Here is a 21,726-nt window from a genome sequence, read left to right as displayed (position 1 = left end):
TACAGCATATACATTTATTGAATACCACGGTCTCCAATCAAGTTTAAGAGAAAACTACATGCAGATTGAATAATTATACTTAAGATTAATATCACTGTATTTAAAGATGATAATGTGGACGCCCGAAAAGCATTATTAATGAAAAAAACGAAAATATAAAGTATTATCAGGTAGCAATGAAAATGCAGAACTCATGTCTAGCGAGATAGAACGGTAACCAGAAAAAGTGGAGTATCTGGCAGCATTCAAAAGTGGCATATGAAAAGTTACAAAAAAAAAAAAAAAAAAGGAGAGAGAGAAGCAAGCTTAAAAGCGTAGTGGTGACAGTTAAAAAATTGACAAAAAAAAATGGCCTATTGTCAGTCCCTACTGTACGGTAGATCGATAGAGAACAAGAGCCTTGCGAATGAGAATGGATGAGAATGAATGAGACTGAATGAGTTAAGTAGGGAAGAGTGGAGAGATTCTCAAGTACCCCGGGGCTTTATTTGCACGGGCCAAGCCCTCTTTCTTCCACCGGGGGGTTAACTCTTTCCCCCCGGGGTAGGTAGAGGATTTTGTGCATTATTTATGACATCTCTCTCTCTCTCTCTCTCTCTCTCTCTCTCTCTCTCTCTCTCTCTCTCTCTCTCTCTCTCTCTCACACACAGATACGTCTTAGGTACTGGGCATTATTAATCCCATACTGACAAACTAGAGAAGAGAAAGACTATTTTTTATATTTTCTTTTTTGTATGAAAATTTCCTGGAACTTTGGCCTGCAGCTGCAAAGTTTTGAGAGAGAGAGAGAGAGAGAGAGAGAGAGAGAGAGAGAGAGAGAGAGAGAGAGAGAGAGAGAGAGCGGTCTGATTATTATGTCTACTTGAATTCAATCTGTGGGTCCATCTACGTCTAAACATACAATTATTGAGTTGGATTTTGTTTAATTTAACTGATAAAAAAGTTGTATTCAATTGTAGAATTATGTCCGCATTTTTATACAGATGATTCTAGTGTGATTTAGAAATTAATAGGTCAGTAGATGTATTTTTATTTTTTTTTTATTTTATAAACTCAGTAGCTCGGGGCAGCCGGGATCATGAAGAATCCAAAATGAAAACGTTTTAACAGACCTTGAAGGCTCATAAATATCAGTAAACAAGGAATTATGCAATCTGGTTATGTCATCTGATTGGAAGCATTTGCTTTTGTGATTTGTGCGTTTTGGTGATGCTTAATCATGGCCTCAAAATTCAGTTGATTGGTTTATTGAAAATGAAAGAAATATATAGCGTGTTATTGTTTTTAAGAGAGAGAGAGAGAGAGAGAGAGAGAGAGAGAGAGAGAGAGAGAGAGAGAGAGAGAGAGAGAGAGAGAGAGAGAGAGAGAGAGATTCAAGAAGAAAGTTTGTAGGAAAGGGGTAGGGGATGGGGAAAGTGTTGATTGAAAATGGCAGATGAAAGATAAATATCATGAAAACAGAAATAAGCTGATGTTAGAATGAAGAGAAAGCTTAAGATAACAATAGTTGTTGTGAATATACTAATGATTCATACTGCTGTGTAAATAGATAAAATGCAGTTTGCAATAACTGACAGAAAAATGAAACTGAGAGTACAATAGAGAGAGAGAGAGAGAGAGAGAGAGGAAAAATTGCCTTGTTTGAGCGCTGCCGTACTGTACAGATCAATAAGCTGAAGAGGATAGGGAATGAGAATAGATGAGAATGAATGAGAATATGTTAAGAGGGAAAGTACTGGAAGAGATTCACGAGTACCCCGGGGCTTTATTTGCACGGGCCAAACCCCCTCTTCCACCGGGGGTTAAGCTCTCTCTCTCTCTCTCTCTCTCTCTCTCTCTCTCTCTCTCTCTCTCTCTCTCTCTCTCTCTCTCTCTCTCTCTCTCTCTCCGGGCTATGAGGGATAGGAGACTTTGCATTAAATATGACAGATCGATTTTTCTTTTCTTTTATTCTCTCTCTCTCTCTCTCTCTCTCTCTCTCTCTCTCTCTCTCTCTCTCTCTCTCTCTCTCTCTCTCTCTCTCTCTCTCTTATGTCAACTCTTTTCTTTTGTTTTACGTGACCTATCGGTAAATAGGCATTGCTTTGAGTATTTAAATATTGATGATAATGCTGGGAGCAGGAGACTAAATGAGAATTGACCTGTGATTGGTAAGTACAGTTCTGGAGAGAGAGAGAGAGAGAGAGAGAGAGAGAGAGAGAGAGAGAGAGAGAGAGAGAATGGGCTCAAACAATCCTTGCTATTGAAAGTGATACACTGTATTACAACATACCCGATGAAGTAATTAAAAATCATATATGATGGCCGATGCATCTTGTCACTGAGTCCGAAAGTTATGCGTTGGAATTCATTGCACGTAAGCCATGTTTGTTAGTGTCTGTAAATTTTACTCGTGCAAAGTATGGTGACTGAAAACGGCATAAATAACTATATTTTAATTTACTGTTTCATAGAACCAATTTTCGTTGTGATTATTGAAACAGATCCTAATTACTATTATTTATAGTGAGTTATTGTTATATTACACGTGGGCCTAAATTAAAGTTTTCTCTGTAAATTGCATAATACGTTTTCATTAATTTATGGAAAATTTTAATGAGGTATCTTGAATTTTTTGTTCACTGTTGTATTTTCTGAAGGAAACTTTTGATGATCTTTTGCATGACGTGTTATTTCTTCTTCGTATTGCTGTGTTTGTGTTTCCTCTTATTCTCGCTCTTCCTCCCTGTTCATTGTCCCCCCTCACCTCCCTTCCCCTTGCGCAGTGGCCCCCTTCTCATTTATCGAAAGAAACCAGAGAATGCCGATTAAACTGATACACGCACCATCTATCTATCGGCCCACTTCATATAATGTATTTAAGGGAGAATTGCCCCCTCCTCTCCTCACCCCTCCCTCTCCCAGCGTCCCCCCCCCCTCCTACGCCCTCTACCCCGTTGCTCCCGAATGAATAATGAAAACATTAGTATTTGCTCGCTCGAGGACCAGCATACATTATTGAATTACCCAAACAATGCTTTTGATTGGGCAGAGCTTGCGTTATTGGATGTCACGCACGTAAAAAAAACGTGCTTGGGTTTGCTTGGCGTAATTATGTAAATGATTGCTTTGGCTGTATTGACTTCGGTGCGTTCCCTTCGAAGCTGCTTGTTGTTGCAGCGGCGTTCTATATGCTACTGGGAGCAATGGGAAGTTGAGAATTGCTTAGTTAAATCTGTGTAGAATTGGTAAAATATTTTCAGTAAATCCCGTAAAAGAAAAGTGTACGTGTGTTTTAACACAGATTCAGGCTGCTTCCGCTCTATAGTGAAACATGTTATACACATGTCGGCACCTTGTCGTATATATACGTCACAGATAAGTTGGATACAAGTTAACGACTTTTTGTCTGTCCCAACCAGTGTTTCATATGATTATCCAGCGCTGGTCAAACATTCGTTCTCCACTTCTGGTCAGTGACATGTTTTCAACATGTTTGTGATCTGTATGAAATAAGTTGCCGATGTGTTTGCAACATGTTTTACACCCTCAGTTTGTAGTAGGAATCCGTCATCTTATTCTCAATAAGTTGCTGATGTATTAGCAACATGTTTTACACCCTTAGTAGTAGGAATCCTTCATTTTATTCTCAATAAGTATCCGATGTGTTTGCAACATGTCGTGCACCCTTAGTTGTGGAAAGAATCAGGGTCCGGTCAGTATTTAAATGGAGGAAACAAAATCAACAAAACAGTCCTTCATTTTGTTCTCCCCTTTCGTCGTCCTACGAGTCCTCGACTTCAAGTTTCTTCATTAAGGAGTCGAGTAATCGCAGTAAGAAAATCTACGGTCCTTGGACCCGAAGTTTCACTTTACTGGGAATTTTTTAACTCTAAATTGGGGATGTGCTGAGCAAGAATTTATTTATTTATCTATTTATTTATTTGTTCATTTATTTATTTATTTTCTGCTCCACTGTTAATGTGCGTAATGCATTTTTGCGCTTTTGGGATGATGAACGTATTCACGAGATGTTTTAAATTTGTATGCCATATGCCCTCTCCAAGTTCTCTCCCTGGCATGAGTGCTCGTGTACAGATAAAAGTTGGGAAATGGAATGCAGTATGCTCTCAGACATTATGTATCTTTGTACTGTTAATATTTGCATTGCATATTTTCAGATTTATTCCAGGAATAAGTGCCTCTAAACTTTTCAAGGCAGTAATATAATGTAATCTTACCCACCAAATTGGTAGGCTCCATTTAATTTTCGTTCATGTTTATAGTGCATATTTTGTCCCTTTTTTTTGAGTGACTTAGATATAGCTCATACTTCATATTATTTTTTCATAATCTATGCACATTCGTCTTTTACTCGAGTATTTTTTTTTTCGTGTTATTCCTATTTCACAATTATCTCTAGTTTATGATTTCACAAGACCTCTTTTGGAGAATATGTTTCTGACATCCCGACGTTGTAATTAACAATGTCAGGTAAACTTGAATTCTTGAGATATAACTATGCTTACAATGGTGTTTTTTTTTTTACTTGTAATTAACATTGCCAAGTAAAGGTGAAATCTTGATGGGGACAAGTTGTTCAGTGCTTGTTATTAGCACGACTTTGCTGACCATATTTTGCAACACTCAAGTAATTAATTGTGTAAACTTACCAATTGTATTTGTTTATTTGAACTTGGCACTTGTATTTGTTGATTTGTGTGCTTTGAATACAGTCTTCTTTCATAATGCTTATGACTGAAATGAATGTCGTATGGACTTTGTGTAGGATATTATCTCTGTGTTTTGTGTTACCGTACAGCCATTTTATCTTCTATTTCTTTTTGTTTTTGTTTTTATTTTCCTTCCACTAATGAAAAGCAGCTTTTTAATCAATGGTACTTAGAAACTTTAACGATTCTGTCTTTTTATTTCGTCATAGGTAAACCCATTCCGCCTTGTTTACCTTGCATATTGTTTATATTCTTTCTCCCGTAACTATTTCTACGCATTCCTTCGCATCTTTATTATTTTATCACTTGATAATTGTGTCCTTTTACTTTATCAAAAGTAAAGATTTTGAGTTATTGTTACCCTCCGTATGTTGTCTTTAGTCACGCGTACATCTTTGCATTCCTTTTTATCTGCCAGTGTTAAGGAATTTCTGTTCATTGTCTCTTATTGTAGTTCATTTTTCTTCCATCCCTCGTCCCTTTGTTATTCTCAAGTCCGTTCTCTTTAATACTTCCACTTCCACGCTTTATTCTTTTTCAACTACGCCCTCCGTTCGCCCTTACTGATTAATTAATCTGTTTGTTGCTTTTATGCGTCTTGCATTCCAGTCTTTCTGTTTTTTTTTTATTCTCTCGCTTTCTACTTCTCCCTTTTCCTCTTTCATCTGTCACTTCCTTTTACGTCATTTCTGTTTATTTTTTTTAATAAAATTTTTGGTCCTGGGAGAAGTAAACTTAATTAAAGATTTATTTAATTGTTAGGTTCTTTGTGAACTGGTATTCTCTCTCCTGTAGATGTGTGTATATATATATATATATATATATATATATATATATATATATATATATATATATATATATATATATATATATATATATATATATATAACATATATGTATATATTATATACATACATATATTGTGATTTTCCTGTATCATTTTCATTGACTTTCCATTATGAGTGCACTGTGATTTCAGTCTCTCTCTCTCTCTCTCTCTCTCTCTCTCTCTCTCTCTCTCACATCTCTCTCACATTGAATGTGTATAAACTGTTTTTTTTATATACTTTTGTTATATTTACTAAGCCAATTGTTAGAGCATTGTTTTAACAATCCCCCTTTTTCTCTCTTTCCAGGCCTTGGCATCAAAGTGGATGACGTGGGCATCCACTGGGAACGGGTAGGCAAGGAGGAAGAAGGCTTGTACAGGTGTACCGCTAAGAGTACCGTCGGTACCCGACACTCCGAATTTGCGTACCTCAAAGTTCTCGGTGAGTACCATATCTCAAGCTGTTAGTGTTTTTGGGGAGATGTTATTTTGTTGGTCACGTACTCATTTGGTACTTGTGGTGTACTTTGGTACTGATTTTCGTATCTGGTGAATATTAATTAACGCAGGGATTGGAGGTGCCTCTCAGTTTGGTACCTGGTGAATATCAGTGACCGCAGAGATTGGAGGTACCTCTCGTTTGGTACCTGGTGAATATTAATGAACGTGGAGATTGGAGGTACCTCTCAGTTTGGTACCTGGTGAATATTAGTAAACACAGAGATTGGAGAAAAGTATACCTTAGTTTAACCAGACCACTGAGCTGATTAACAGCTCTCCTAGGGCTAAGAACCAATTGGTTACCTAGCAACGAGACCTAGAGGTTATTGTGGAATCCGAACCACATTATAACGAGAAATGAATTTCTATCATCAGAAATAAATTCCTCTAATTCTTCATTGGCCGGTCGGAGAATCGAACGCGGGCCTAGCAGAGTGCTATCCGAGAACAATACCAACCTGTCCAATGAGGAACAGGTACCTTTCATTTGGTACCTGGTGAATATTAATTAGCACATAGAAATGAGGTACCACTCAAGGTTTTAAGATCAGAACCGACACCTTTGGTACCTGGCAAATATGATTTAGCACCAATTTTGTTTGTGTCTCTTAAGGTCATTGATCAGTGCTTGTGGAAAGTGTTTCCAATTGCATTATCCAAAATTGTTCAATGGAAAGTATCTCAAATTGTTCATTGTTACTCTGCTTTTAATATTATCAAACTGGATATGAACTTTGCCATCAGATGACTGATACATTGGACCGATACATGGTTTTTTTAAGGTATTTCATTATAGCATATACTTAAATATGTACTTATGGTTGTTGTTCAGTGCGTTGCAACCTAAATGTTATTTTTCCAATAATATATATATATATATATATATATATATATATATATATATATATATATATATATATATATATATATATATATATAATATGTATGTATGTATCTAAATTAGAACTTCACCTTTTGGCCACAAGTTCTAAGTTCCAAAATCCTTAACAACTGCTCATTTAAGATGAACGAACACCTGTTGTTCTTTATTGAAAGATAAACACGTCAATATCATTCGCCAATGGAAATGAAACTTACAATAGACGATCGCGCATGCGCAGTGGAAACTTCATAGGCACTGAGAGCATCGCAATATTTTGCCGTAAGTCGACTGGGTTTTGGGGGTTATATAAACGCTGCATTTTGGGGTATTTATGCGCAGCCAGCCGAGGTTGAATTAAACGAGTGGCCAATATTGTTTTCGGGGGAAGGGGGGAAGGGGGGCATAGCGCCATATATCTGCTTTATGAGGCTGTTACACGGAACGCGTTGTAATGAGGTGCACGGTAATGCCAGTGTACTTTTCGATGGTAATGGTATGTTCAATAACATGCTCCCCCCCTTTTTTTGAGAGAGTATATTATGTGGCGTCATTGTTTTGTTATTGTATCGTGAGGCGTCTGTATTTTTTTTTTTATGTACTAGAGGTATCTGTCTTTAACGTATGTAACTGAGTTTGTTTAATGTATGAGTTGGTATCTATATTTTGAAGTGCATTTGATTGATTGATTGATTGAATGATTATAGCGACTAAAAGTGGCGTCACGAAGTTTACTATGAATCGTCTCTCCTAGTCTATTATAAAGCGTCTCTCTTAAATTATAATGAGAGTTCTCTCTCTCTCTCTCTCTCTCTCTCTCTCTCTCTCTCTCTCTCTCTCTCTCTCTCTCTCTCTCTCTCTCTCAAGTGTCCTAGGATATGTCAAGACCTTGAATTTCAGTTTAGTTGTCCATAATCTTTGAGGTTTTGTATGAGACATTTTTAATGGATTGTTTAGTAATTCATGTTTTTTTTTGTGTCCAGGTCCTTAATATTATCCGATGCTGTTGCATTTTGGATGACGAGAGTCGGGTTCCTGAAGGATAATGTCCCAAAATAGGAGTACTGTATTATTAACAGACCATTACTTATTCAAGTTGTTTGGCCAAACGGAGGTTTTTAAACATCCCAACCAGGGCAATGAGTTGGCTTGTTCCTTCAAGAACATAGGTCAAAATACATATTTTTCTTTCTGACATAGAGCTGGACTTGGGTACTTATGCCTCTCTCGGTTTCCTAGCCCCAGGAAAAGAGAAAAAATTAAAGTACTACAAATTACACGATTTTTTAATACTTACAAATCGTTTAATAAGTCCTAAAAGGATTTTTGAGTGTACGGGATAAAGTGGTATACTGTAATAATCTTGGTATTTTAATGCCAAGCTGTTTAATGACGGCCCTTTTATGATAAAATATTAGTTTTTATGAGTATTGCTAATTAACTGTCATCCATGTTCCTGCGACTTTTGCTGTGCATGTGTTTAAAATGCTTTTGCATAAACGTATTGGAAATATGGAGCCGTTTGTACTTACGTCAAAATTCTCCACATTGCTTTGCAACTTAATATTTTTCTGTGCTATTGTAATCATGTATTACAATTAATCTTTTTCTGTGCTGTTGTAATCATGTATCACAAACACCATAAATTCTAAAAAAAAAAAAAAGGAATAAACTTTAATGATGATGAAAATGTAAATTAATGCCTTTTTATGAAGTTTTTATGATAATGGCGAGACTCCCATATTTATGGAGCCTCCCATATATAGTGGTATGGGAGAATTATCTCCAGTAGTTAGGCTTGGTAATTACACGAAGCTCGATCGAATGTACTTAATGAAGTACGTTATTCGTACTGGGAATGGAATTACGGTATTTGAGACCTTCGTTATTGATGATGGTAACGTTATTATTAATTTTATGATTAGCATTGCGTCAAGTGTTTGTTGTTAGGTTCTGTACATTTTTTAATGGTGCGGATTTTTTATGATCAGATTAATGATGCAGGTAATTACACATCTCTCATTTTTAATAGTGACAATTCTTCATATTATTTTTGTGCATTATTTTGGAATTCTTTTTGTTTTTCTGTTGATAATGAGAGTACAGAGTGTGATAGAACATTCTCTCTCTCTCTCTCTCTCTCTCTCTCTCTCTCTCTCTCTCTCTCTCTCTCTCTCTCTCTCTCTCCTTGAATACCAGTTTCTTCATTAAGAAATGCTGTGATATATGGAGAAAGATCTCAGTACTTCAGTCTCAGTCTCTCTCTCTCTCTCTCTCTCTCTCTCTCTCTCTCTCTCTCTCTCTCTCTCTCTCTCTGAGCTGATGAAAAAGTCTTTGGGTAAACGTCCTCATTAGACCTAACAGCTATAGGCCTTGCCTGGTATAGACCCAGTAATAAGACCAGTTACTCTTTCCTTTCTTTCTTTCCTTCTTTTTCTTTCTTTCTCTCTTTCTGTCTTTCTTCCAGGAGAAATATCTTGAATCTTTGTTTCCGTGTAACTTTGGTTACAGAAGAACATATATATATATATATATATATATATATATATATATATATATATATATATATATATATATATATATATATATATATATATATATATATATATATATATATATATTTTTTTTTTTTTTTTTTTGCCGTCCCATCATATATTGAGTATTATAAGGAACAGGCGATAAAAAATCTTTTTGAAAAAAGGGTAATGTTTGATTGAGCATGTTTGCCTTCAATTATTATTATTATTATTATTATTATTATTATTATTATTATTATTATTATTATTATTATTTTAAAATGGAAATAATTGTCTATACCTTAGAAATTTTCCTCTCAAGAACATTTCCCTAAAACATTAATATTGAATTGTCCTATTTATTGTCATCATGATTATTACTGCCATATTATTATTGTTATTGCATTTGTTGCTGCCGTCAAGTCTCGTCGGCCCGACCAAAATTCCCTTCAGTATCAGCGCAGACTTCAGAAGCGTCAGACCTTCCAGTGATGCCCAGAACAAGACCTGAAAACTGAGACGTTAAATTGGCCAAAGTATTTTTGCGTCCTTCGCTTGTAATTGGAACCTGCGCCAGAGGAGTCCACCTGCCCTGTTTCTTTTTAATATCTTCAAATTTAGTTTGGCATTTGTTTTCCAGAGGCGCACGCGCCTTGGTGGGGTTTTGTAAAATATTTGCTAGGGATATTTTAGGACTTAGGAACTTGTACTTTTTGTAGGGGTGTAGATACACTTTGTCAGCTCTTTACCTGTTGTAGGGGTGGAGATACACTTGTCAGCTCTATACCTATTGTAGTGTAGGGGTGTAGATACACTTGTCAGCTGTATACCTATTGTAGGGGTGTAGATACATTTGTCAGCTCTCAGTACAGTTGCGAAGGAATGTGGAATATTGGTTCTAATTGTAGTAGTACAAACACATATGCCTAATTTAGAGGTGTAATTACACTTGTCATGCTAATGCATGATATTGAGCATAGTTAAACTGAAGACAAGTGAGAGATGCCTATAGGAGTTTTCTTCATTGAAAAGCATCTGGGAGTCATTTCCTTCATTAATCTAACTGCTAAAGCAACTTTTAAGTGGATGGGTTGACGAAGTGGCTTACTTAAGTGGAAGACTTGTACTGTACTTCTAAAAAGAGACATCCATAATTGATAGAACTTCACTGAAAGGCATTCAGAAGTGGCCTACTTCAAAGAAGGGAGGGGCGCTAGAGATCTGCCGTGTTGCAAAGAATGCACAATTAGTTAACTCTCTCCGAGACTCGAATAATTGGTCGCCTCTCCGGTCGACGGTTTAGAGTGGTCTGCTTCGTCAGAAGTTCTGCTGAAGTGGAACTTCACTTTGAGGGAATGCAGAAGTGGTCTTCTGTACTGGTGGACATAATGTTAGCTGGCTTAATTCTGCTTGAAGTCATGCTTTAGAGGTGTACTGTACTTATAGGCATATGGAAGTGTTGCGATATTTATTGAATATATATATATATATATATATGTATATATATATATATATATATATATATATATATATATATATATATATATATATATATATATATATATATATATATACTTACTATAACTTATATATAAGTAATCTACTTTTGTTGACATGCGTACAAACGTCGACTGCCTTTGATTAGGGATGTGAGAGATAATTTTATTGACGTTAAACATTGATTTTCTATTTTCAGGAATATAAGAAACTACCCATTCGTGGGGAGTTATCATGCTTTGAATAGCATAGTTGGAACTGAAACAATTTGGTATACATTATTTCCTAATTTCAAAGCTAAGGTTCCCCAAGTATGGAAGTTTTATATATCTAATGTCCTTTGGTGCATTAAAATTTGGGACTTGTGGGATGAACTTCTTATTGAGAAAGGATCTAAGAACTTTTTGAAACAAAGCGATTGGAAATGAATTAGAAGAAAAGTAGTTTTGCAAGTACTGAATTATTTCCAAGTAATTATGCTGTGACGAAGGACACACTGAAACAACGTTTTACAGACACAATAAGACCCGCAGAAGTATGTCTATTTAAGGCGTACAGCATCAGAATGGCCTCTCTCGACAAAATTTTTTTTTTTTAATTAAAGCCATCAAAGTTTTGGAAATTCAGCCTGCTCTAATTTCTGTATTTTTCAAGATACAAAGTTGAATTTTGATTGAGATGAAGTATTTGCGATCAGGAATAGAATAGTATGAATAAAAAAATTTATAGTTCAACCCCACCCCTCTTTTATTTTGGAAAAATGGGGATTATTTTAAAGCTGATCAGGCGAAAAACGCCATTTTTAAAAGTTGCGGCGAGACGCCCTAGAAATGCTGAACGCCTGATTTGATTAAATTGACATGTAGAATTAACGTTTTGTATTGGAAGGCAGTGAGGAGATTGGAAGACACGGAGAAGAAATCCCAGAAGGTAGGCAAAAGTAATCCTCTTTTGGGATTGATGCGGAGAAGACGATGTCCTCGGAGATATAAGGTATCAGCTTTGAATAGTCGCGAGGCAAAGAACTCTTTTATTAGACTCTCAGTCGAAAAAAAGATGGAGACATTCAATTTCTAGAGTCTCTCTCTCTCTCTCTCTCTCTCTCTCTCTCTCTCTCTCTCTCTCTCTCTCTCTCTCTCTCTCGAATACGGGTTTCTTTATTAAGAAATAATGTGGTATGTGTATAGATTATTTCAGTTCTTCAATCCTTCACTCTCTCTCTCTCTCTCTCTCTCTCTCTCTCTCTCTCTCTCTCTCTCTCTCTCTCTCTCTCTCTCTCTCTCTCTCTCTCTCTTCAATACCAGTTTTTATTCAGAAATAATGTAATACATGTCGAGATTATTTTTTTTCCCTTCTTCAGTGCTTCGACTTCTCTCTCTCTCTCTCTCTCTCTCTCTCTCTCTCTCTCTCTCTCTCTCTCTCTCTCTCTCTCTCTCTCTCTCTCCAATGCCAGTTCCTTAATGAAGAAATACTGTGATTTATGGAGCGATTAGTTCAGTTCATTATTTTCTTTCGAGTATCAATTCCGTATTAAATAGCCAATATCGACACGCGGTCAATGTTTACCTTCCTCGTTGCGTTGCTTGAATACCAAGTGTATCTTACTTATTTAATTATTCATTTATTTATTAGATATGGAGAGGGGTCTGTCTAACGATTACCAATGTCATCTCTCAATTGTCTCTTAGACAGTATCTAATTTCCATTATCTTCTCCGGATAACCATTTCGGTCATATTGGAAAGCGATCATGATGTAATGGTGTTGCCGTTATTTTAATTCCCTGGATTATTGGAGATAGAAAAAATAAAAACATTTAGAAGCAACTGCGACTTGACGAGGTCCAGACCAGACGGATGATAAGGAGGTACAGTAGATTGTGTCGCCCCAAGTCGCTGACGTTGCGGGTTTAGGAGGACTTTGGCCTGGTCGCCGGATTCACAGGTATTGATTGCGACCCGGAGAGATAGAAAGAAAAAATAAGGGAGAGAGAATGAGAGAGATAGAACGGAATATTCGTAACGGCGGAAAAAAAAAAATATGGGAGAAGAAAGAATGAGAGAGAGAGAGAACGGAATATCCGTAACCACCACCACCGCTCATCTCTCTCTCTCTTTCTCTCTCTCTCTCCTGTATCGGAAAAAGATGGTCCGATGAGATAAAGGCTTCCCGCCTTCCCTCCCGCCTTCCCTCCCCACTTCCTCTCCTCTCCCTCTCCTCCCCCTTCCTTTTCCCCCCTCCCCCTCTCCTCCCCACCCCCTCCTTTTTTCGTAGGGCATTGGAAGGGTAGCGGGGACATGCCTCAGCGTTATGGATCTGCAACTTTATTGGCTGTGTTTATTGATGCATTTGTAATGTTGGGTTTAAATCTTGCAGACAAACATAATGAATAATTGTCTTTTAGTTTCAGTAATTAAAATACTTGTAATATTGGGTTTAAATCCTGTAGATAAACATAATGAACACTCGTCGTTTAGCTTCGCTAAATAATATAATACTTGTAATATTATTATGTAATGCTGGTTATATTTAATGTGATGATGGTTATAATGACAAATGGTCAGTAAGCTAGGTTCGGTATTATTGGAGGTCAGTGGCGATAGATTTCATTATGTCCCATATAAATCTCAGACCTTTAATTTCGGTAACGTAAGTAGTTGCAAAAGATATTTCATTTATGAATTTTAGGCTTCCTAGCATTTCTTCTTGCAAATAGATAACAAGTGAACTAGCATAACATTACATTAAAAGTGACTAAATAAAACAAATAAAGACACCCATTAAAGGTAGAATAAGTAAACAAACTATAATAAAGTTAGAATAAGTAAACAAACTCTAATAAATTTAGAATAAGTAGACAAACTCTAATAAAGGTAGAATAAGTAGACAAACTCTAATAAAGTTAGAATAAGTAAACAAACTCTAATAAAGTCAGAATAAACAAACAAACTCTAATAAAGTTAGAATAAGTAAACAAACTCTAATAAAGTTAGAATAAGCAAGCAAACTCTAATAAAGGTAGAATAAGTAAACAAACTCTAATAAAGTTAGAATACGCAAACAAACCCTAATAAACTTAGAATAAGTAAACAAACAAATCAATAATGAATAAGTATTACAGACAGTCGAAAACGTGAACAGCTAAAACATACCATTGGAGTAAAAAGCGCTGCAACTGAATTGTATATTGCATATTTTGCAATTAGTCAGCACCCAGTCGATTCTAAAGCATGAGTTGGAAACATTTTTATTTAACTCTGCGTAAATTAATTGTCTCGTTTTTTTAATTGCGTGCAGGATCTGTATATGCTTTTACATTTAATCGAAGCAAGAGTTCGTTTTAAAGCGAATGTGTACCAATGAGAATTTTTAAAATGAACTGGATGAAGGTTCCATTCTAATTAAGCAATTTGGTTTCTTTTTAGTTTGCTGTAAAAGAAAGCTATTGTGCCGGCCTTGTCTGTCCGTCCACACCTTTTCTGTCCGCCCTCAGATCTTAAAAACTACTGAGGCTAGAGGGCTGTAAATTGGTATGTTGATCATCCACCCTCCAATTATCAAACATACCAAATTGCAGCCCCCTAGCCTCAGTAGTTTTGATTTTATTTAAGGTTAAAGTTAATCATAATCGTGCGTCTGGCAACGATATAGGATATGCCACCACCGAACCGTGGTTAAAGTTTCATAGGCCGCGGCTCATACATCATTGTACCTAGACCACCCAAAGATAGATCTGTTTTCGGTGACCTTGATTATACGCTGTAGCGGCTGTACAGAAAACTCGATTACGCCGAAGTTTCTTCGGCGCACATTTTACATTGTTTTTTTTACCATTCTGTCTTCATTATATTATATGTTCATTTTTCCTGTAGCTACTTGTCCCCTAGTGAACCTGCTGTTGAAAGCTGAAAGTCTCTCTCTCTCTCTCTCAAGTTACGTGGGGGGACACGAAGCATTCAACTTTAAATATCGTCCTATCTGGGCACTCCCTTTTCATAGTTTTTCTTATTTATTTGTGTTTTGGTGAAAGTTGATATCTCGAGCCGACTTCCTCCTATTGATTTTTGCCGATCGTTAGATAAAGTTCGGTGCTCGGTGTTTGGACACGCTTGCCTTTATACGTCGTTTTTTTTTTTTTTTTTATGGAGATACAGCGAGCGCGCTCGTGCGCTGGTGTGCGTATGTTATTTATGAGGTGTTATTCTTAAGAGAATTCTATCAGTTTTGTCTTTTTTTATTTTGTTAATACATGGCTTGTTGGCTTTTGCAACGCACGCTTATATATATATATATATGTGTGTGTGTGTGTGTGCAATATCAATATAAAAAAGACAAAAAGTGAAATGTGGTTGTGTTGGGGGGAGGAGGGCCGGCCAATGCCAAACATCGATGTCTTGCCTTTTTATTCATGTTTCACTTTTTCATATTTCTATCTCCTCATTTATTCATATCATTCTTATTCCAGTCTTGCACTTCACATGTACAACGCCTATCCCTTGGCTTTTCCTATTTTGGCAAACACGTGAGTCCACAAGTCACAAGTCAGTGAGATCAATTGCCGAGACTCTCTTTTAAGTGTCTCCCTTAAGTTGAGGTTTCCATACCTTTAATCCATACTCCCTCTCCGTTGCTGGATAACAAAGCAGTCTATTTCACGGTCTTGGGACATCTTTAAGATTATTATTAATCTTTGAAGAGAGGCCATCACTTCCCATGCCATGTCCAACAGGTGTGGAGATAGTGCAGGGGTGACCCGTGCCAAGAGGAACCATAAAAATTCAGCATTTCCATTCCTAGGTGGGAGCCCGCTACTGTCTAAGATATTAGCTTCACTAGGCCTGGTATTTAGGTCTGCCGGCAGGGACCACGTTATGGGCACGTGGATGCCCGCATACACTTTATTCGGCCCATTGTTGAATTTCTCAGTGCCCGTTCTGCCCTAAAATGGGAGACTGCAGTATCTGCAAAAATACAGAACTGAGGAAAATGGTAGGTATTCCCTTGCCTTACTACTGATTTTGCAGATACTGCAAATGGGACCCCCTAAATAAAGCATTGAAGAATCATTCTGAAACTGCAGTAACTTGTGTTCTAGTGTTTCACGAACCCAGTAGGTGGCAGATCTCAGTTTCGAAAGTTTTGCTGATACTGCATTTTAGGACAGTATTATGACCAAGCTGCCTCCTCCAGTATAAACCGCACTAAATAATCACTTGTTGATCTCGTGAAAATTGAAGATATTTGAACCCAGTGTTCAAGAATCAACAGTAAGTTACAGGTAAGATTGTGTGAGGAGAACTCAGAGATATTTTACATTTCACATTCGTTATTCCATTTTATACTGAAGAATTTTTTTTATTGTGTTTGAAACTTTTTTTAGAAAAGAAAACCAGGATTTTGTATATGATTCCACGAGGGTGAAATTTTCACCGTAATAAATACTTTAAAATATATTAGGAATAAACAAGTCAAAACTAATGGCTACAGAATTTACTGTAAATAAATCTAAATGAAAATAAAGATATCAGTAACAGTAGTAATACACAAACCTTAGCTGGAGAAGTGAATACGTACGCACATTCCTTTGAGCATCTCGTGCCATAAACCTCTGTAATGAAGCCAAATCCGGCGAGGAAAACCCGTAGACTCTGTCAAGTTAAAGCTTTCATTTGTCTCGCGTCTGTTAGGCCTATAGACTAGGATAAGATGAAATGGGCTTCCATTCTTTAGAATTTATGCGGCCATATGGAGGGGACTTTACGTCTTTTCATAAGGACTTTCTCTCTCTCTCTGACTTTACCTTCGGAAAAGGTCTGAACAATAGTTCTTTTTTCCCAGAAATAAATGACATTATTTTTTGTAGACGACTGACGTATCAGTGTCTCCTCATATACGACTGACGTATCAGTGTCTCCTTATATACGACTGACGTATCAGTGTCTCATATTGTTTGGGCTCTGCTCGTCTCTATTGTTTGGCAGAAGACAGACAGGTAAACGCACAGACAGGTGAAGGAACGTGACTGGTCTGACAAACGGCCGTTCGCGTGGACAGTCAATCAACCGGATGAGACCGTAATTCCATTTTGACAACCAGGATGCCGAAATTGACAAGATGATTGAAAGAATATAAACGGGATTAAATTAAGCTCAGTTTGCAGTTTTCCCGTTTTCTTGTTTTTTGTGAAGATTGCCGGGTGCTTTTAATTTGTAGAATTTCTCTCTCTCTCTCTCTCTCTCTCTCTCTCTCTCTCTCTCTCTCTCTCTCTCTCTCTCTCTCTCTGTTCTCTGGTTTTTCTGAAGACTGTTGGGAGCTTTTAATTTGTGAAAGTTTAGTTGAATTTTTAAGTCTCTCTCTCTCTCTCTCTCTCTCTCTCTCTCTCTCTCTCTCTCTCTCTCTCTCTCTCTCTCTCTCTCTCTCTTCTTGTTTTCTAGAGATTATTGGAAGCTTTTAATTTGTGAAAGTTGAGTTGAATGTTGAAAATCTCTCTCTCTCTCTCTCTCTCTCTCTCTCTCTCTCTCTCTCTCTCTCTCTCTCTCTCTCTCTCTCTCTGTTCTCTTGTTTTTCTGAAGACTATCGGAAGCTTTTAATTTGTGAAAGTTTAGTTGAATTTTTAAAAGTTCTCTCTCTCTCTCTCTCTCTCTCTCTCTCTCTCTCTCTCTCTCTCTCTCTTATTTTCGAGATTCGTTTCTCTCTCTCTCTCTCTCTCTCTCTCTCTCTCTCTCTCTCTCTCTCTCTCTCTCTCTCTCTCTCCCCTCCGTTATCTCAGCCTTGAAAATTCGCTGACAGAGCGAATGGTCTTCGTTTCCACGCTGGGAAATCCTTTGCGGCTTATTAAGCTCAAGCTGAGTAAGCTTCCAGGAGGAGTATGGGTACTTTCTCTCCTCCTCCTCCTCCTCCTCCCCCTCCTCCTCCTCCTCCTCCTCCTCCTCCTCCTCCTCCTCCTCCTCCTCCTCCTCCTCCAGAGAGAGAGAGAGAGAGAGAGAGAGAGAGAGAGAGAGAGACTCATTAAAGCTGTCATGGTCAGCTTTTTTCATCTCCTTGTGTTACTCTGATTCGGCTGTTTGTTTGTCGCGGTTTGTTTCCGTTTGTTGTTCTTTGCTGACGTGATGTTTGTTTATTATTATTATTTTTTGGCTCTGTGGCTTACGACTGTGTTAGACTACTTTTTTTATGTTTTTATTTAGGGTACTTTTTTATATTTTTATTTATTTGTTAAGACACTGCAAGCTTTCTTATCCTCCCTTTATTGAAGATTTGCTTAAATTTCTTCTATATTAAAAAGAAAAAAGCTTTACAAACTTATTATTGTCAATGCTTTCGCGTTAGACTTTTCCTTCAACTTTAGAATTTTAACTTTTGGGTGTCTGTGTGGTTTCAAAGTACAAATAAAGTCCTAATTCTCTTATCTGTTCTGATGGCTTCTTTCATCTACATCCCTTAGGAAAAAGACTTAAATGTAATATTGATTTTTGTACTGGATAATTTCCTTTTTGCATATGAAAGATTTCCGGGCCGTCATTCAGTTTCTTCAGCGCACCGTGATTTTTTTCTATGGTGGTTGATGAAAAAGTTATAATTGGGCTGATGTCATTCACTGATAAAGACGATGTTATATAACTCCTTTTTGTAGGCCGTTCGAGTATTTCTCGATGACTAAGTTGAGGAAGGAATGGTAAGTGATATATTACCGAATTGGGAGAAAAACTAAACAAGTAAAAAATTCGCCGAGGTTTCTTCGGCGCAGTCGAGTTTTCTGTACAGCCGCTACAGCGGATAATCAAGGCCACCGAAAATAGATCTGTCTTTCGGTGGTCTCGGTATAATGCTGTATGAGCTGAGATCCATGGTGGCCTATCCTATACCGTTGCCAGAAGCACGATTAAGGTTAAATTTGGCCATAAAGGTGTAGGATAAGCCACCGCCGGGCCGTGGTTGAAGTTTCACGGGCCGCGTCTCATACAGCATTATACCGAGACCACCGAAAGATAGATCTATTTTCGGTGGCCTTGCTTATAAGCTGTAGCGGCTGTACAGAAAACTCGATTGCGCCGAAGAAACTTCCGCGCATTTTTTACTTGTTATTGTCTGCTGTTAACGTGTATAATAATCATTAAAAGAATATGATCTCCAGTGATTAATAGGACATTATAATAAATAAAAATTATCAAAATATAATGAAGTATCATTGATTACAATGAAACATTGTACAAAGATTTCTACTGTATATATTATAGTAAAAGTCTTCATCATTACAATGAAGAACCAGAATAAAGGAATTAATCCCCAAGGACCTTACCTTGGTAAGAGCTGTCGCATGGCTCTCATCTCTGAAGAGATCTTGTTGATGTTCCCGCATCCTGCTGATGTTCCCACATCTCAGCCGAGGCCTTGGGATTCCCACAACTCAGCTGCGACATTGCTGATGTTCCCACATTCCGCACATCATACCCGAAATCTCATTTATGTGTCCAGAAATTCACTGATGCTTACAATAGCTTGCCTCAGTGATGTTATGGATGTTCCCACATCTCGGTTGTTCCCTCATCATGGCGGATAGCTCTGTCGGTGTTCCCGCATTCCCACTAGATCTTAATGGAATTTCCGTATTTCCGTCAGTATCTAACACCGATGTTCCCTCTCCTTGGCCAAAGTCTCGCCGATGTTCCCGCAGCTCGGCTGAGGGGAACTCTGGGGATGTTCCCGCAATGTTTCCACATCTCGGGAGAGGAACTTTGGGGATGATCGATTAGTTTGAAGTCTGTTCTCTTCTCTCGACAGATTTCCGCGTATGGAATTCATCGATTTTTATATTTTTTATTTTTTACCTTCCGTGTATCTTTTGCATTGTTCTGGAAAGAGTGAAGTCAGTCGGAATCTTCTAGTCTACTTATTTAATCAACGTAAAATTATGATCTTTGGCGTCGGAGAGGAATTTCGACCAAGATCTTTAGGTTCATCTAGAATTAGTGTAGTCTTTATTTATAATTCTTACTTACCGATTTTTTATTTTCGTGTTAAATTGATTTTAATTTAAGGTTATAGTGGAAGGTTGCGGTTCTCGTTTTAACCTTAAATCTACTGTTTTGTGTTATTATCGAGTTCTTTTCTTAAACTGTATTTGCGGCGCATCAGATTACCTTGATTTCTCCATATATATAAATTTCACAGTAGACTAGTCGGTGTACACATTCATATCCCTGTATCTGTCTATCTATCTATCTATCTATCTACCTATCTAGCTATGATATATGTACGTATGTATGTATGTATGTATATACACATATACAAATAATGAAATTATGTTAATTCCAAAAACATTAAAATCACTGAACGTGTTTAGAACTGCAATATTTCTCTTGTTTTGATTAAGAAAGCAAGGATGTTATGCGCATGTTTAGATATTCCTGTTTGTCTGTTTACTTGACAGCGTGAACACATATTAGAAAGAATCAGTCATGTGTAATCCTTTCGCTATAAAGAAAAAACAAGTTAAACATACGCCCAAGTTTCTTCGGCTCAGTCGAGTTTTCTGCATAGCCGCTACAGCTTATAATCAAGGCCACCGAAAATAGATCTATCTTTCGGTGGTCTCGGTGTAATGGTGTATGAGCCGCGGCTCATGAAACTTTAACCACGGCCCGGTGGTGGCCTTATGTCTTCGCCAGAAGCACGATTATGACTAACTTTAACCTTAAATAAAATAAAAACTACTGAGACTAGAGGGCTGCAATTTGGTATGGTGATTGGAGGGTGGATGATCAACATACCAGTTTGCAGCCCTCTAGCCTCAGTAGTTTTTAAGATCTGAGGGCGAACAGAAAAAGTGAGGACGGACAGACAAAGCCGGCACAATAGTTTTCTTTTACAGAAAACTAAAACAACCGGTATTTTGTTGTTTTTCCTGTTGCCTAATCAAACGAAAACCTTCAACTGTGAATTACCTCATGTCATTTACAGTGACGGAAGATATTTAGTTGTATTTCATCTCGCGCTGTTTCGGTGATTCAATTCCCGGTAGGAATTGTGTTCGGGAATCGTAGGAATTGTATTCGGATAGGACGCAGTTTATTACTGAGGGACTGGAACCTGCCATTCATGACTTCGAAGGGAATTTGAAGCAGCTGTTATTTGCCTCGGTGAATTTCGTCGGCTTTATGGTCGTAAGTCTTCGTATTTTAACTTGTTTATGGGTCTTATGTCTTTCACTTTAGAGAGAGAGAGAGAGAGAGAGAGAGAGAGAGAGAGAGAGAGAGAGAGAGAGAGAGAGAGAGAGTATACAGGCAGCACATAAGTTGCGGAATTTCATAGAGGCCATATATATATATATATATATATATATATATATATATATATATATATATATATATATATATATTATATATACTGTATATACACACACACACATACAGTATATATATATATATATATATATATATATATATATATATATATATATATATATACACACACACAGACACGTCTGTGTCCGTGTGTGTCTGTTTCTGCAGTGAGTTTTCAACAAAGCACAGCTTACCTTTCTGTGTTTGCATTTGATATCCGGTGTCAGCGAAGACCTGATATTTCGGAGCCTAATTTTATTTCCCCTACCCCCACCCCACCCCCCTTTTTGGGAAAAGGTTCTCATTACAGATTAGCGTCTTGATTAGCCCGGTCTAATTAACGCTAAGCCTCCTCATTCACAGAACGTTAAGTTCTAATTATGGAAGCGAGATATAAATTAACTTCCGGCGGGGAATAAAAAAAAAAAAAAGAGTAGTGTGAATAAAAA

The 21,726-nt window shown here is 37.2% G+C and overlaps 1 protein-coding gene across 4 annotated transcripts in view; it reads left to right on the top strand.

Annotated features, from left to right (window-relative positions):
• LOC136830680 (tyrosine-protein kinase transmembrane receptor Ror2-like) overlaps nt 1–21,726 on the top strand; it is a 719,079-nt gene that overhangs the window by 454,324 nt on the left and 243,029 nt on the right. For all 4 annotated transcript variants that reach the window (XM_067090362.1, XM_067090360.1, XM_067090361.1 and 1 more), the window contains exon 5: nt 5,849–5,983. In XM_067090362.1, coding sequence (XP_066946463.1) covers nt 5,849–5,983 — 135 coding nt within the window. The remainder of the gene's footprint in view (nt 1–5,848; nt 5,984–21,726) is intronic.

The sequence above is a fragment of the Macrobrachium rosenbergii genome, chromosome 47 (assembly GCF_040412425.1).
Source record: "Macrobrachium rosenbergii isolate ZJJX-2024 chromosome 47, ASM4041242v1, whole genome shotgun sequence".
Taxonomy (NCBI): domain Eukaryota; kingdom Metazoa; phylum Arthropoda; class Malacostraca; order Decapoda; family Palaemonidae; genus Macrobrachium; species Macrobrachium rosenbergii.
Note: the sequence above shows the minus strand (reverse complement) of the source record. Positions and strands in the feature narration are given on the sequence as shown.